This window comes from Panthera onca, chromosome A2, assembly GCF_046562875.1.
Source record: "Panthera onca isolate mPanOnc1 chromosome A2, mPanOnc1 haplotype 2, whole genome shotgun sequence".
NCBI lineage: Eukaryota > Metazoa > Chordata > Mammalia > Carnivora > Felidae > Panthera > Panthera onca.
Window position 1 is genome coordinate 97,145,409 of NC_138340.1, and position 14,335 is coordinate 97,159,743.

General features: G+C 38.8%; 1 protein-coding gene and 1 pseudogene across 1 annotated transcript; both read right to left on the minus strand.

Annotated features, from left to right (window-relative positions):
• Window positions 1-836: 836 nt before the first annotated feature.
• LOC132677287 (tubulin polyglutamylase complex subunit 2-like) lies at window positions 837-5,541 on the minus strand (annotated as a pseudogene).
• A 3,446-nt stretch (window positions 5,542-8,987) lies between these two features.
• Window positions 8,988-12,935, minus strand: TFPI2 (tissue factor pathway inhibitor 2). The gene is made up of 5 exons (XM_060629157.3): window positions 12,572-12,935; window positions 12,087-12,269; window positions 11,274-11,453; window positions 9,886-10,056; window positions 8,988-9,519 (listed from the first exon to the last, which is right to left on the minus strand). Exons 1-5 carry the CDS (start codon window positions 12,657-12,659, stop codon window positions 9,437-9,439), a joined length of 705 nt encoding a protein of 234 aa, XP_060485140.3. The 5' UTR covers window positions 12,660-12,935; the 3' UTR covers window positions 8,988-9,436.
• Between the last annotated feature and the right edge of the window lie 1,400 nt (window positions 12,936-14,335).

The following is a 14,335-nucleotide window of genomic DNA, read 5'->3' on the forward strand; positions in this document are numbered from 1 at the left end:
ATTTTAACAGAGGGGTGCCTGGGTGGCTCACTCGGTTGACGTTGGACTTCAGCTCAGGCCATGATCACACAGTTCATGGGTTCTAGCCCCGCATCTGGCTCTGTGCTGAGAGCTCAGAGCCTGGAGCCTGCTTCCAGTTCTGTGTCTCCTTCTCTCTCTGCCCCTCCCCACTCATGTTCTGTCTCTGTTTCTCTCTCAAAAATAAATAAACATTGGGACGCCTGGGTGGCGCAGTCGGTTAAGCGTCCGGCTTCAGCCAGGTCACGATCTTGCGGTCCGTGAGTTCGAGCCCCGCGTCGGGCTCTGGGCTGATGGCTCGGAGCCTGGAGCCTGTTTCCAATTCTGTGTCTCCCTCTCTCTCTGCCCCTCCCCCGTTCATGCTCTGTCTCTCTCTGTCCCAAAAATAAATTAAAAATGTTGAAAAAAAATTTTTAAAAATAAAAAAATAAATAAATAAATAAACATAAAAAAATTTTTTTAAGAATTTTAATGGAACATGATACCCATCAAATTAAGATATCCACATTCTCTAACAAAAATAAACTAATCTGGGAAAGGGCAGCATGAAAATATTCTGATGCAGTGTTGCCCAAGAGAATTTTCTGTGATGATAATACTAGCCACATGAATACTCACAACATAACTAATGTAATTGAGGAACTGAATTTTTAATATAAACAGTCACATGTGGCTAACAGTCACCAACAGAGCAGCACCATTCTAATGCTTCATGGGTCAAAACCAGTGGTTTCTCTGGAGCCCTTCTCTAATCACTGCTGAAAAGTGTAGAGGGTTGGGAGTGGAGAGAAAGGAAAGCTCTTTACAGATCTGTTTAGCTACTTAAACAAGTTCTGAAACTCCACAGCTCTCCAAAGCTGAGGGTAAGGAAAGGACTCTGGGGGAGACCTAAGTATGCCCTTGAACTCTTGGCTAATGCTGACAGGAGTCAAAGGCCTAGGATTTGGCTCACTCAGATGGGAAGAGGCTTGGGCCGTCTGCATGGAAATCATCACTGTGGGACTGACAGGGAGGTGGGGATGCTCATTTCCAACAGGGTTTCCAGGGCTACAAGAGAATTTAGATGTGAAGGAAGGAACTGAGGGCCCTTTCTGGCCACCTGCAGGCTGGTTGGGCTCTTTCTTTTGGGGGATTAAGGTCTTGTTCTTGCTCTTGAACACTTTGCTGCGATCCAGCTTGTTCATGAAGGAGTTGGTTTCTTCTGTGAGCTGGTTTGTGTTGTAGGTGATGGGTTTATAAATGTTGAACCATTGCTTGACTTGTGGGATGCCATAGCTGGTGAAGTCATACTGCCACTGTGGCAGGCCCAGATACATGAGGAGCAGGACATAGTAAGCGGTAAAGGTATCTGTGAGAAAATGCGAGTATAGGGGAGCCTGGGTGGCTCAGTCAGTTGGGCATCCACCTCTGGTTCAGGTCATGATCCAGCAGTTCTTGGGTTCAAGCCCCCATTGGGCTACAGCTTGGAGCCTAGAGACTGTTTCAGTTCTGTGTCTCCCTCTCACGCTCTGCCCCTCCCCAACTCTCTCTGTCTCTCTCTCTCTCAAGAATACACATTAAAAAAAAAATTAAAAGAAAAAAGAAAATGCCTATATAACTCTCTATCTAGTAGCCAAATTTCAGCATCTTGTGCTATTGCTGGCTTCCGTCTTTTGTAGGCAAGGCAAACCTTCCCTTCCCATTGCAAGGATCCAACTCAATGTCACACTGTAAGAATCAAAGTGAGGCTTCTCTGGACATTCTCACTGGCTTCAAGTGCATCAATCCTCCAGGCCTGCCAAGGTTGGTGCATTAGGGAGTGAATGCATGGAAGACTGGTTGAGTCAAGTTGGCTTGGAGATGCTGTTAGGTGCCATGCTGCCCACTGGAATGGTGTGCTCGTCCAGCCATGTGGCAGCCACTGGTCATCAGGAAAAAATTTCTTCACATCCTCAGGTAGCATGCAGTTATTATTTTGTTCCCATGGAGAAACCCATATGATGTTCAGCAGGTGACTTTCCTATGATAGTAGCGTCTGTCACACCTGGGGGTGACTCTAGGCTTCAAGTGATCCCCCACAGCAGCTTCTCCAGGTGTGGCTTCCTGCGGCCTGAGGGCGGCGTCTCCAACACAGCTATGTGTCCCAGCTCCGCACTGTGAGAGCAGCAGCAGAGATGGGCTCATTTATAGTTTTTGATGTTTACATCTTCTAGTGTTCTCATTCCATTTTGCAGTTATGTGCTTCCATCTGGAATCATTTTCCTTCAGAATTCCCAATAATGTTACTTGTAGTGCAAATCTGCTGGCAGCAAATCCTCTCAGCTGTGTTTAACTGTAAACATCTTTACTTATCCTTCGATTCTGAAGGATTTTTTGCTGGATATAGAATATTGGTTTGCAGGGTTTGTTTGTTTTTCTTTAGCACTTTAAAATGTTAATCTGTCATTTTCTGACTTCCATAATTTCTGTGGAAATGTCAATCATCAGCCTTTTTGATGCTCATTTGGAGGTATTATCTCTGTTTTTCTAGGTATATGAAGATTGTCAGTTTGTTTTTAGCATTCAGAAGTTGGACTGTGATGTGCTTAGTTGGTTTTGTTTGTTTTGTTTTATTTTCTATGTGGGGTACACAGAGCTTCTTGAATGTATAGTCATGTCTTTAATTAGTTTGGGGAAATTCCTAGCCAATATTTCTTCCAATATTTCTTTTTATATGCAATATAATACTTCTTATAATACATAAAACATTTCTTATCTCTTTGTTCAAATGTTACTGTTTTACTAAGGAAGTAGCACATGATCTGGGCTTTGGCACAAACATCATACTTCCTGCTTTCTTGTAATGAGGCTACATAATCAATTTAAAAGTTGAGAAAGTGCTAAATTAACCCAGATTTCTGACATTTTATGCAATAATGTAACATCATAATCCAACAGGCAAAGGGAAAATAAAACAACATCACTGTTTACACAAATTGGAAGAAGGTATCTCTATATTATATAACTAACAAGGAATTCTTACCCAGAATGCATAAAAAATATGTTAATTATAAAAGACACAAAGTGAAATGGAAAAATGGGAAAAGAGTATAAAGAGGCAATTTATAGAAGAATAGCCAATAAAATGTGAAAAAATAATTTTCAATCCCATTACTAATCAGAAAACAAAAATGAAAACAGTAATGAGGTATAACTTCTCACTTATATGAATGTCAATAAAGACATCACTGATGCACAATGTTGCAAAAAACTTGAAGAAATATAAATTTGTATACATTGCTGGCTACAAGTATTTGGAGAGCAATTTGGCAAAATCTAGTAGGTTGAATGAACTTGTCTTTGACAATTTCACTTTTATGCACATATATGTGTGTAATGAGATATGTATATAAATATTCATTATTGTTTATAATAACCAAAATTTGGGAAAAAAGTAAATATCCATCAACAGGGAAATGAACACACCGTGCTATATTTATGTAATGGAATACTATAGAGTAGTAAAAATAAATGAAGCAGATCTTCATGAAACAAAATGGATTTAGAGGGCATATCCTCTAAAATGCATGTATGTAATGTAAAATTGTATGATGACAATTTTATATTGTATGTAAAAATGCATGATGACAATGGATATATATGGTGTGATACCATATGAGTAATTTTAAAGCACATAGAACAATACTTCATGTTGCTATGAGTTATTATATTTATAATACAAGCATTAAAATATGCAGAGAATTGTGGCACCTTAATGGCTCAGGTGGTTAAGTATCTGACTTTGGCTCTGGTCATGATCTCGTGGTTCATGAGTTTGAGCCCAGCATTGGGCTTTGTGCTGACAGCTCAGAGCCTGGAACCTGCTTCAGATTCTGTGTCTCCCTCTCTCTGCCCCTCCCCCACTCGTGCTCTGTCTCTCAAAAAATAACTAAACATTAAAAAAATTAAAAAGAAATATGCAGAGAATGTATACACTCCAATATCAGGAGAGCAGTTACTTCTCATGAGAGAGGAAAATAGGATGAGGTGCATTTTGAATCTTGAGCTCCATTAAAATAGAAAAAGCTCCTGAAACAAATCTGACATCTTTTCTAAACTGGGTCAATTATACTAGTTTTCTGTAATTTTCTGTACAGTTGAAACCTTTCATGATTAAAATTAAATTGTAAAATTTAAGCTCTATTTTTATGTTAAAAACTTTGAGCTGAGTTTAAAGGAAGTATTAACCTTTAATGAAAGAAAATGTATAAAATTTGTAAAGGTTCAACCTTAGTAATAATCCTGGAAATGCCAATTAAAATAATGATGAGATATAATTTTATTATGACAAAGAAGTGAATTTATTTTTCTGTTCGTTTAAAACCCAGTGTGTTGGGCATTTGCATACATTCTTAGATTCTTAGATGGAGATAAACTGATAGAACTTTGTAGTGTAATTTGTCAGCATATACTGAGAGCATTAACATGTTCATACCTCTTGACTAAGTTCCTTCCACTTCAAGGGAACAGAAGAGTGGTTGTTAATTACTTAGTGATGAAATTTTGGATTATTTTTATTCTTATCTTTGTAGATACTTTTAATTTTCTAAATAGTATACAGTGAGTATAATAACATATTTTAAAATCAAAATATAACCTATTAGTTTTGCATGAAAAACTTGAACACCCTAACAACAAAAATCCTAGGAAAATAACTAAATGCTATCTTAGTGCAACTAGGAAGTTGTATTAGATATAGCGAAGCCACAGGACAAATGATTAAACCTGGTTGAGGTAACTCAAGGAATGCCGCCAATAAGAAGATTCAGCTTACCAAGTGGTTAGTAAAGAGGGAAGGCTATTCATTTCAAAGAAAACAAAAACTTAAACTGAGGCATACAATAGTGTTCCTCAAAGTGTGGCACAAGTGTACCTTCTAATCATCTGGAGTCATTGTCTGTCATGTACATCTTTGCTAACTCAAACCCACTAAATCAAAACCCCTGGTCATTGGGCATAGGAGCCTGCTGTATAACTGGCTCCCTGGATGGTTCTCATGTGCAAAATTCGTTAATTACATTACCAAAAAAGCCAAAGCAGTATCACATTCTTTGGAAACTGAACATAATTTAGTGCAACTGAATTGTAGCTTACTGGTGATGTTGGAATGGGGGAGATACATCTGGAGAGGAAGGTCATGGCCCACTTTTAAGAAGCCTTAAATGACACACTAGGGGCTTGGGCAGTTAACATGAAGATTCAACAGCATCTTCATGGCATCAGCCATGGCATCAGTGTGGATGATGGATAGGGAGCAGACAGGCAGGGAGGAAATTTGGGAAAATGTTTTAATTTTCCTGGAATAAGATAAGCAGCATTAGAATAGACTTGAACAGATATACTTGGTTACCAATTGAATACTGAGTAAAGACAAAATAATTTTGGATGGTTCCAATGCCCACATTTGCTTGCCTTCATTCTAGGCTTAAAATACCTAGACGAAGAATCTCTTAAAACTACAAACTCCACTTTTCCACCTTTCCTTATTTTTATCACAAGACCCATATTTTACTGGAGCCACTATTACAATACAGGAACAGATACTCCAAAGAACATGACGGAGTTACATCATTAGCTAAATGTCTACGAGACTGTTGGCAGAGATAGCATGTATATCTAGAGATGCTGTGATCCAGGCAGTTTTAAAGGCTCCACTGCAGTTTGTATGGTTAAACATGTGACAGTGTGTGTGCATAGAGCAGGAATGAGTGGCGGTCCAGAGTAATTTTTTTTTTTTCAATAAAAGACTATGTTATTTAAAGCCAGCCTGTTCTATTTTGTGTCTTTTTGTACCTAGAACGAGACATTCCTTTTAATCAGGCTGTCTGGTGAAACCACAGCAGTGACTTGTCTTCAGGCTGTGGCGAGAAGGAATTTCACTTAGACTGCAGGATGACCTACAACGGCTTTATATACTTCTTCATTAAAATAAAATGGCAGAGGTTTTGGCATATTAGAAAATTGTTTTCAAAATTCCTACCCAAGCTGGACAGAAAGCTGCAGCTGTAGCTGAATGTAGGCTGAGCCATCTCCTGAGGGCTTTGGCTGCAGGGGACTTAAAGGCAGCAAATACCAAATCAAGCTTCCCTGCAGCACTTGGAATCCCCAGAATTCCCAAAGGTTCTGTACATAAGATTCTCAGAGTACATAAGACCCTTTTGCTCTGATCATTCTCAAAAACCACCAAGAGTAGTCACAAATACAGGTCTTATTCCACCAAAAACCTTTTAATGACATGCTGCATCCCATATAAAAGCTATAAAAGCATTGGCTCCTCCTCTCACTCCTTTTAAAAAGTTCATTGGTTTGTTGGAAAACGTAAGGTATTTTTCCTGTAGAGTGGCCAACATTATGGATTTGGCTGGTTGACTTCCCCTGGTTTCTTCCAACTTGTTCCTTTATCCCCAATATTGCCTCATGAATGATAGATCTACAGGTTTGATTAACTTCAGGTTCAATTTTTTTTCTTTCTTCAAGATTTCTTCATGGGGAGGAGGTGTGTGCTGCTTCATCATATCAAGAAGCAAAGAATGTCTGTTGCCACTGAAATTATCCGTGGATTCAGAGACATAAGCCTAATTCCTCTATCAACCTTTTGAGCCACAGCTTCGGCATCCACAGATGATCATTACCCAGATGCATACTTTCATTAGAGGTATCTTCTAACATCTTCATGCATGTATAAGGTGAGATTCTTCTATGAATAACTTTTATACACTATTTAGTTTCCCGGTGGTATAAATTTAAGGATAAATAAAAAAGGATAAATACTTTATTCTTTCTGTTAACTTATCAGTTTTCAAAGTAATGGGAGAGTGCCCTAGCAGTCTCCAAATGTGACCAAGGAGGCGTGCACGTGTGTGTAATTATTAATTCATTTTTATATATTTATATATATTGTGGTCATTATTTGTTTTGATGTTCATATTGCCTTATTTTAGATCATTGAAAGGCCCTTGTTGTTACCCTCCTGTTTTTATGATATGATTCATTAGTCTTCTTTTTAAATGGTTTTTAATGTTTCTTTTATTTTTGGGAGAGAGAGAGACAGAGTGTGAGGGAGGGAGGAATAGAGAGAGAGGGATTCACAGAATCCAATGCAGGCTCCAGTCTCTGAGCTGTCAGCACAGAGCCCCATGTGGGGCTCAAACCCACACACTGTGAGATCATGACCTGAGCCAAAGTTGGATGCTTAACCAACTGAGCCACCGAGGTGCCCCTGATTCATTAGTCTTTGATAGCTTCCTCGCTATCTGGAATAAGATGGCCTAAATTCATCTTACATATTTCCAGTTCTAGACCTGGAGTTGGTGATTTCTCCTCAGAACCCTGGTAGGTGTACTTACTGCCACTGGATTATCATTGCTTCAAGGACTTTTAAATGGAAAACACTTTTATTTTTTTAAAAGAGAAAATATACTTTCAATTCATACTAATATTTGTAATTCCAATTTAAAAGTTAAAGGCTTTTTCTTAATTTCTTAATTTCATACTTCTGTCTTTTTCTCTTAACACTGAAAATCTTGACTTCTAAAGAAATATATTTTCTATATATGATAGGTTCAAAATAACAGTACCAATATTGCTAATGACTACTAATCTGCATTTTCAGATTTCTTCGGAATTTATATGACCCTTAGATTATAGCCTTTAAAAGACATATAGTCAAAATACTGGCTTTGAAAGTCACCGGAAACAATTACATATTCTTTGTATAGTTATGCCACCATCTGATATTCATTTGGGTTCAATTGTTTTAGTTTATTTCTAATTGCAGAAGGAATGCTTTCTATTCTTATTATTTTGGTTTTAAATTATGCAGTGTTTGCGTGGTATAAGATCAAAACTATATAATATCTCCATACCTGTCCCATCCTCTGTTTCCTCCTTCCTGGTATAGGCAACTATTTTTAATATCCTTATGTCCTCTGTGATGTGTATATTTTATTCATATTGTTCTAGACACTGTTTTTTAAATGTATTCTGAGGATAACATGATACCCATATATAGATATTTTGCTCATTTTTCATCCATAATTTCTTCAACCAATCCCCTATTGATGATTATCTGGTTTGTTTCCAGTTTTCAGTTGTTCCGAATAATACATCAATGAATGTCCTCAGGCTTATACCATTTTGTACTTTTCTCACAATACCTTTGGGATAGATTTGTTTGTTTTGATTTTATTTGAGTGAGAGAGAGAGAGAGGCAGAGGGAGAGAGAGAAAGAAAGAAGAGAGAGAGAGAGAGAGAGAGAGAGAGAGAGAGAGAGAGAGAGAATCTTAAGCAGGCCCCATGCTCAGCGCAGAGCCTGATAAGGGGTTTGATCCCATGACCCTGGGATCATGACCTGAGCTGAAATCAAGAGTGGGATGATCAACTGTGACCCCTGGGTCACCCAGGTGCCCCTGGGCTAGAATTTTAAAAGAGGAATTGTTCAAGCAAAGGGCAAATGCATTTATAATTTTTCTAGATTAGGGGAATACTTTTAAACATATTAATCTTGCCATGAAAATGTAGGAATTAAAAAAAAGTCATTACAGAAAAAAGAAAAAACTGTTTAACTGGAATGATCATATTTATCAAGAATATTTCATTAGTGGAACTTAAATTATTAAATTCATGCATGCTCTCTGGTTTAATATAAATAAACACCTTGAACAGTTAAAAATTTTTAACAATTTTAGTGGTCTCCAGTTTATTATATCTTAGGAAGTAAGGTAACGATAGAATATTAAAAGCCATCTATTCTATATGTATAAACATATATATACATGTGAACGGGGATGATGGATGGAAACACAGTTAAAGAGAGAATTTTATACCCAGAAGAAAACATTTCTGATTTTAATAAATTTGCAAACTTTTTATTCGGTCAAAAAAGTTATTATCTTTTAAATGACACAATAGAAATAGAGGTTAATCATGTCTACCTAACAGCACTTGTAATATTTTTCTCAAGTGTTGATAAATCCGCAAGTTTGTTTCCTTGGACTTAAAATATAATTCAACTTTTAAATGCAAAATGAAATGTATTTGCTGGTCCTTTTTATGATAATATGTATTAAGACAACATGATTATACTGTCTTATGCTTTTCAATTGCTATCACCTTCTGATTTCAGGAAGAACAACCCCAAGAACTGGGTGAGTCATATTTGCTTTTATATCTTACGCACAGTAAGAATTCAACTTCATATAGGTGAACGGTAAATTAAAAATAATTGATTCACATTTGAATAGCAGCTGGTTATGTATAAAAATATACAAAAAAGTAACCTGTAGCAATAAAAACTGGCGAGTAAATCATTAATGATTCATTTACCCATGTTATCATATTATTATTCAGATATAACTGTAAAGGCAGTAGCATTCACAAAATGAAATATAGAAAAAAAAAGTTAAAATTGCCTCTCCCAAATCTTCAGCCGTCTGTTAGCAAAGAAAAGTTTTGGCATCTTCTTATTCTTTTCCTTCTTCAAAGCTAAAGTCAACAAAGTAAAAATAAATATCATATATCTCCAGCCCATACACTCACTTTAAATCAACAGTGCCGACATGCTTACCAGCTCACCTCAACTGTTTTTAATGATTATAAAGTCAGTTTTACTCACTACCCATTCAAGTTAGTAACTTTCTACCTTTAAAATGCAAGGATACAACTACTGTCTATTGTAGCTAGACAGCATTAGCATTTGACAAAACTGACCAGTACTAAAATGCTATTTATGTAGAAGTAGTCTTGAAATGTCAATATGCTATTAGGAAAATGGATACATAAAAATATAAATTTGCTTATAAATTATTTATAAAATTAGTTTAAAAATGGAATGAAGAAAAAAATCACTACCTTTTACACAAACATGTTTGCAGTCCTTCATGTTAATAAAGTTATTCTCATTCCCTCCACAGCCAGTATAGGTGAAGGCCTCACAAGCTTTGTGTCTCGGATTAAAATAATAGCGAGTCACGTTAGCTGAGCAGAGTCCTTCATCTTTTGGACTATAGCAAAATGATGGACCTTTATAAAAAGAGAAGATAAAATTAGAAATGCAGTAATACCAGAATTAATAAGCTGTGATTACTGAAGTAACTGAAGAAAATCTAATCCCATAGAAGCTTCATTCTGAATCCAAAATATCATACTAAACCATTTAAAAAGTGTGTCTCAATTTTCAAGAAAGCTTACATGCTATACTTTGCTAAATCTAAAATTTTCATAAACTGGAGAGAATTTCTTCCAAAGCTATGTCGTTGTATCAATTGAACGTGTAAAAAAATTGAACCCAAAGAACAGATATGGTCTGTAGAAATGGGCTATGTTTCAAGGGCTGATATATGTCATGCTTTAGTAAAGTTTCTTGTGTTGGTAGGTTTATTTTAAATATTTTTATCAGCTCTCCTTCCACTAGTAATCAAAAATGCATGTATCTATTTCCCAAGTAGCCACTGGAACATTTACATTTACACAAAAAATTTAAGGAAATACCAGCAACCACCATCTGTCCATTAACTCAAGATTTTACATTTTGAACACAGCAAATAGCTATAGAGCTCCCTCAAATCTCTGCCAAAGCAAGTTTTCCTTGTTTGTTAAGTTTGTATATATTTGTGTATGTCTGCTATGCTGAGGGAAAATGCCTATATTGTCTCTCTCTACAAAAATGCTGCCCTAGTAACACATCATTTTTAGGGAGTGAGGGGGTGAGGATGTAGGTAAGAACAAAGAAGGGGAACAAAGAAGGATAGAGATCTCTTTGTCCTGCAATTTGCAGTTACTAAAGGATACAGAAATCTAGCCAAAAACTTTAGATAGAAATTTTCGAGTTTCACCATCTTAAGTCTGTATATATTCCACTGTCTCCTATAATAAGTGATTCCAAACCTGAGGTCATGACATTCAGAATACTGTAATTTTTATGTGTAAATTAAGTAGTAAGAAATAGTTCTAAAGAAACAATCCAGAAGAGGAAGCAAAAACTAAAATCATGCATGGCTTTGTGACTTTCCAGCCCTGAGAACTTGGCAAGTCATGAACTTCTGGTAGCCTGTCCTCTCATATGTAAAAATGGGAATAATTCTACTTCCTCACAGGGCAATTGTGTGAAGATCGATATCATACTATATGTGAAATCACCAGAACACAAGCCATGTGAATTCCACATCAAATTGTTGATTTTTTACTCCTAAAGTCTTAATAAAGAAACGAAATAGAAACACCATAAAAGTAGTATTTACTTTTTTTTGGTGCACAGAAGCCCATACAGGTAGCCTCATCTGGGAACCTGTTCTCATTGCTGTGACACCCGCCAGATAGGAATTTTTCACATGTCATGGAACTGAGATTGAAGAAATACTCTTCTCTGGGCTCTCCACACTGCCCCTCACTGACTTCCAACCTGCAAATTTTGGGAACTTCTAGGAAAAGGAGGGCATAAAACAGTGTTAGTCAAAAATTATCTTAGTATTACATCAAAACTTTACTATATTTTCAGAAACAACTGGGGAGAAAACAGCATCACATTTAGTACTGGGATAGTAAATCCCCAAGAGACTTTTCATTAATCCAGTTATTTTAGCTTTTTTTTTTTTTTTTTTTTTGTAACAGTGGCTCCAGACCCGAGTCAGCCAAATGTAGTGGAAATTCTGTGTTCTCACAGGGTGTTCTGATTTTTCTACACATGAAGTTAATTAAACTTAATCACACGGATGGGTATTTTTGGCTTACTTCCCTGAATCGCAAAGTCCCATGTTCTGTTACTGGCCTTAACAGATACAATAAATATAATTAAAGTAAAATAGAAAACATTATCATGAATCTCCACTATATCCCTGTACTAAGCCAAAACATGTTTGGGCATCCAGGGACAAAAGGAAAATTTATAGTTAGCTAAATCATACTTTAATAATAAAATCCAGTGAAAGTATTTCAGATTGATGGATGATCGACATGAGGAAACAGTGTCTTCAAGGAGGCATAAAATTAAATTACCACCAGCCCTTCCCTGCAAGTAGCGCGCAAGAGTTCTGAGCTTGCGTGCGAAAACTTACTCTCTATCCTCCAGCAAGCTTCGTCGCAGGCCTCCCAAGTTTCGAAATTGTTGTCGTTGCCCTCGCAGCCTCCGTACATGAACTTGCGGCAGCTCTGTGTGTACCTGTCGTAGTAGTAACTGGGGATCCGGGCCCGGCAGGGCCCTTCGTCCGGGGGCAGGAGGCAGATCTCCGCATTGTTTCCTACAGGAGGGTCAAAAGGAGAGCCCGAGAGAGGGAAGGAGGTCAGCCACGTCCCCTGTCTCCCGGGAAGGTAGAGGCTTCCCGGGGGAGTTCTGTTCCGAGCAGCGGGGGAGTTTGCAGGAGAGAAAGTACAAACTTCGGCGGGAGTGCCTCTTCCCACGGCTCTAGACTCCCGTGCGGCAGGGGCCCGGGGAAATCCGGGTGGAGAGGGTGGGTTCTGGGGGCCCCACTGCCACAGCGCCCTCACTGCCTACCTCAGCGGAAGCCCGGCGCAAAGAGGGGGGTCCCAGACCAGCCCATACCTGGTGACTCCTGAACACCCTCTCCCAGCACGGTTCCCATCAGGAGCAATGGCAGAAGTAACAGCCCGAGAGGTCCAGTAGGCTCCATGGTGTCCGGTTCAATTGGCCCTCGGGGCGAGGCGTTCCTTGAAAGTCCCGTTGGAAAAGGGTGCACGGAGTCCAGCCTCTAGGCCGCCTGGGTGCCGACGTGCTGGGTGCTTGCTTTATGTAGTAGGGTAAGCCTCCTCCGACCCCGGACGGGGCGGAGCGTGCCTATGCGGAGCCTGGAAGGGAGGCTGATTCATGCCCTACTGGGCTGTGTGACCCGCCACAGCAGGGCGCTGGAAAGTGTGCGGGGGAGAGGAATTCCCCACCAGGTTGAACCTGCCTCTCCCAAACTTTCTCTCGCGGCCTGGCGGGGGTGGCCAGATGTGGCGTTGTGTCAGTGATGGGAAGTCGGCAAGCTAGAGGGAAATGACCTGGGGGTGATTGCACAAGGTTCCAACTTGCAGCATCACCCTGAAGCCTGAGTCCATGTTCTGAAAGCTCGAAATCCAAGTACTGCAAGGGCAGAAAGACAGTGTGAAATTCTTTGGGCTGAGGGGAGCCTGGCTCATTGCAATAGATTCCTTCATTAGATTAGAAATTTGAGTATGTATATTTATTTACATTTATATGTATGTACACATTTCAATCAAGATCTAATCTCCATTTAATAAAAGGCTCATAATATCTCAAGTGTACAGCACTATTCCAAATCAAGAATTCGAACATTTACAGCACTCCAGAGCATTCTCTCATACCCTTTCCCAGTCAGTCCTTCCCATCCCAGGCAGGGGCAACCACTTCTGATCCCCAGACGTCCGTTTTGCCTGTTCTTGAATCACATGCAAATGGAATCCTAAAGTATGTACTTTATAAAGTTTTGTACTTCTTTGGCTCCACTACTGTTTTTTTTTTTCAATATATGAAATTTATTGTCAAATTGGTTTCCATACAACACCCAGTGCTCATCCCAAAAGGTGCCCTCCTCAATACCCATCACCCACCCTCCCCTCCCTCCCACCCCCCATCAACCCTCAGTTTGTTCTCAGTTTTTAAAGTCTCCTATGCTTTGGCTCTCTCCCACTCTAACCTCTTTTTTTTTTCCCTTCACCTTCCCCATGGGTTTCTGTTAAGTTTCTCAGGATCCACATAAGAGTGAAAACATATGGTATCTGTCTTTCTCTGTATGGCTTATTTCACTTAGCATAACACTCTCCAGTTTCATCCACGTTGCTACAAAGGGCCATATTTCATTCTTTCTCATTGCCACGTAGTACTCCATTGTGTATATAAACCACAATTTTTTTATCCATTCATCAGTTGATGGACATTTAGGCTCTTTCCATAATTTGGCTATTGTTGAGAGTGCTGCTATAAACATTGGGGTACAAGTGCCCCTATGCATCAGTACTCCTGTATCCCTTGGGTAAATTCCTAGCAGTGCTATTGCTGGGTCATAGGGTAGGTCTATTTTTAATTTTCTGAGGAACCTCCACACTGCTTTCCAGAGTGGCTGCACCAATTTGCATTCCCACCAACAGTGCAAGAGAGTTCCCGTTTCTCCACATCCTCTCCAGCATCTATAGTCTCCTGGTTTGTTCATTTTGGCCACTCTGACTGGCGTGAGGTGATATCTGAGTGTGGTTTTGATTTGTATTTCCCTGATGAGGAGCGACGTTGAACATCTTTTCATGTGCCTGTTGGCCATCCGGATTCCACTACTGTTTTTAAGACACACCA

Excerpts from the sequence above, each read along its gene's own strand:
- TFPI2 (XM_060629157.3), bottom strand. The coding sequence starts at position 12,659 with ATGGAGCCTACTGGACCTCTCGGGCTGTTACTTCTGCCATTGCTCCTG. Across the intron at positions 12,270-12,571 it reads GGGTGTTCAGGAGTCACCAG|GAAACAATGCGGAGATCTGC; the intron begins GTATGGGCTGGT and ends ACCCTCCTGTAG. Across the intron at positions 10,057-11,273 it reads CTTCTGTGCACCAAAAAAAA|GTCCATCATTTTGCTATAGT; the intron begins GTAAATACTACT and ends CTTTTTATAAAG.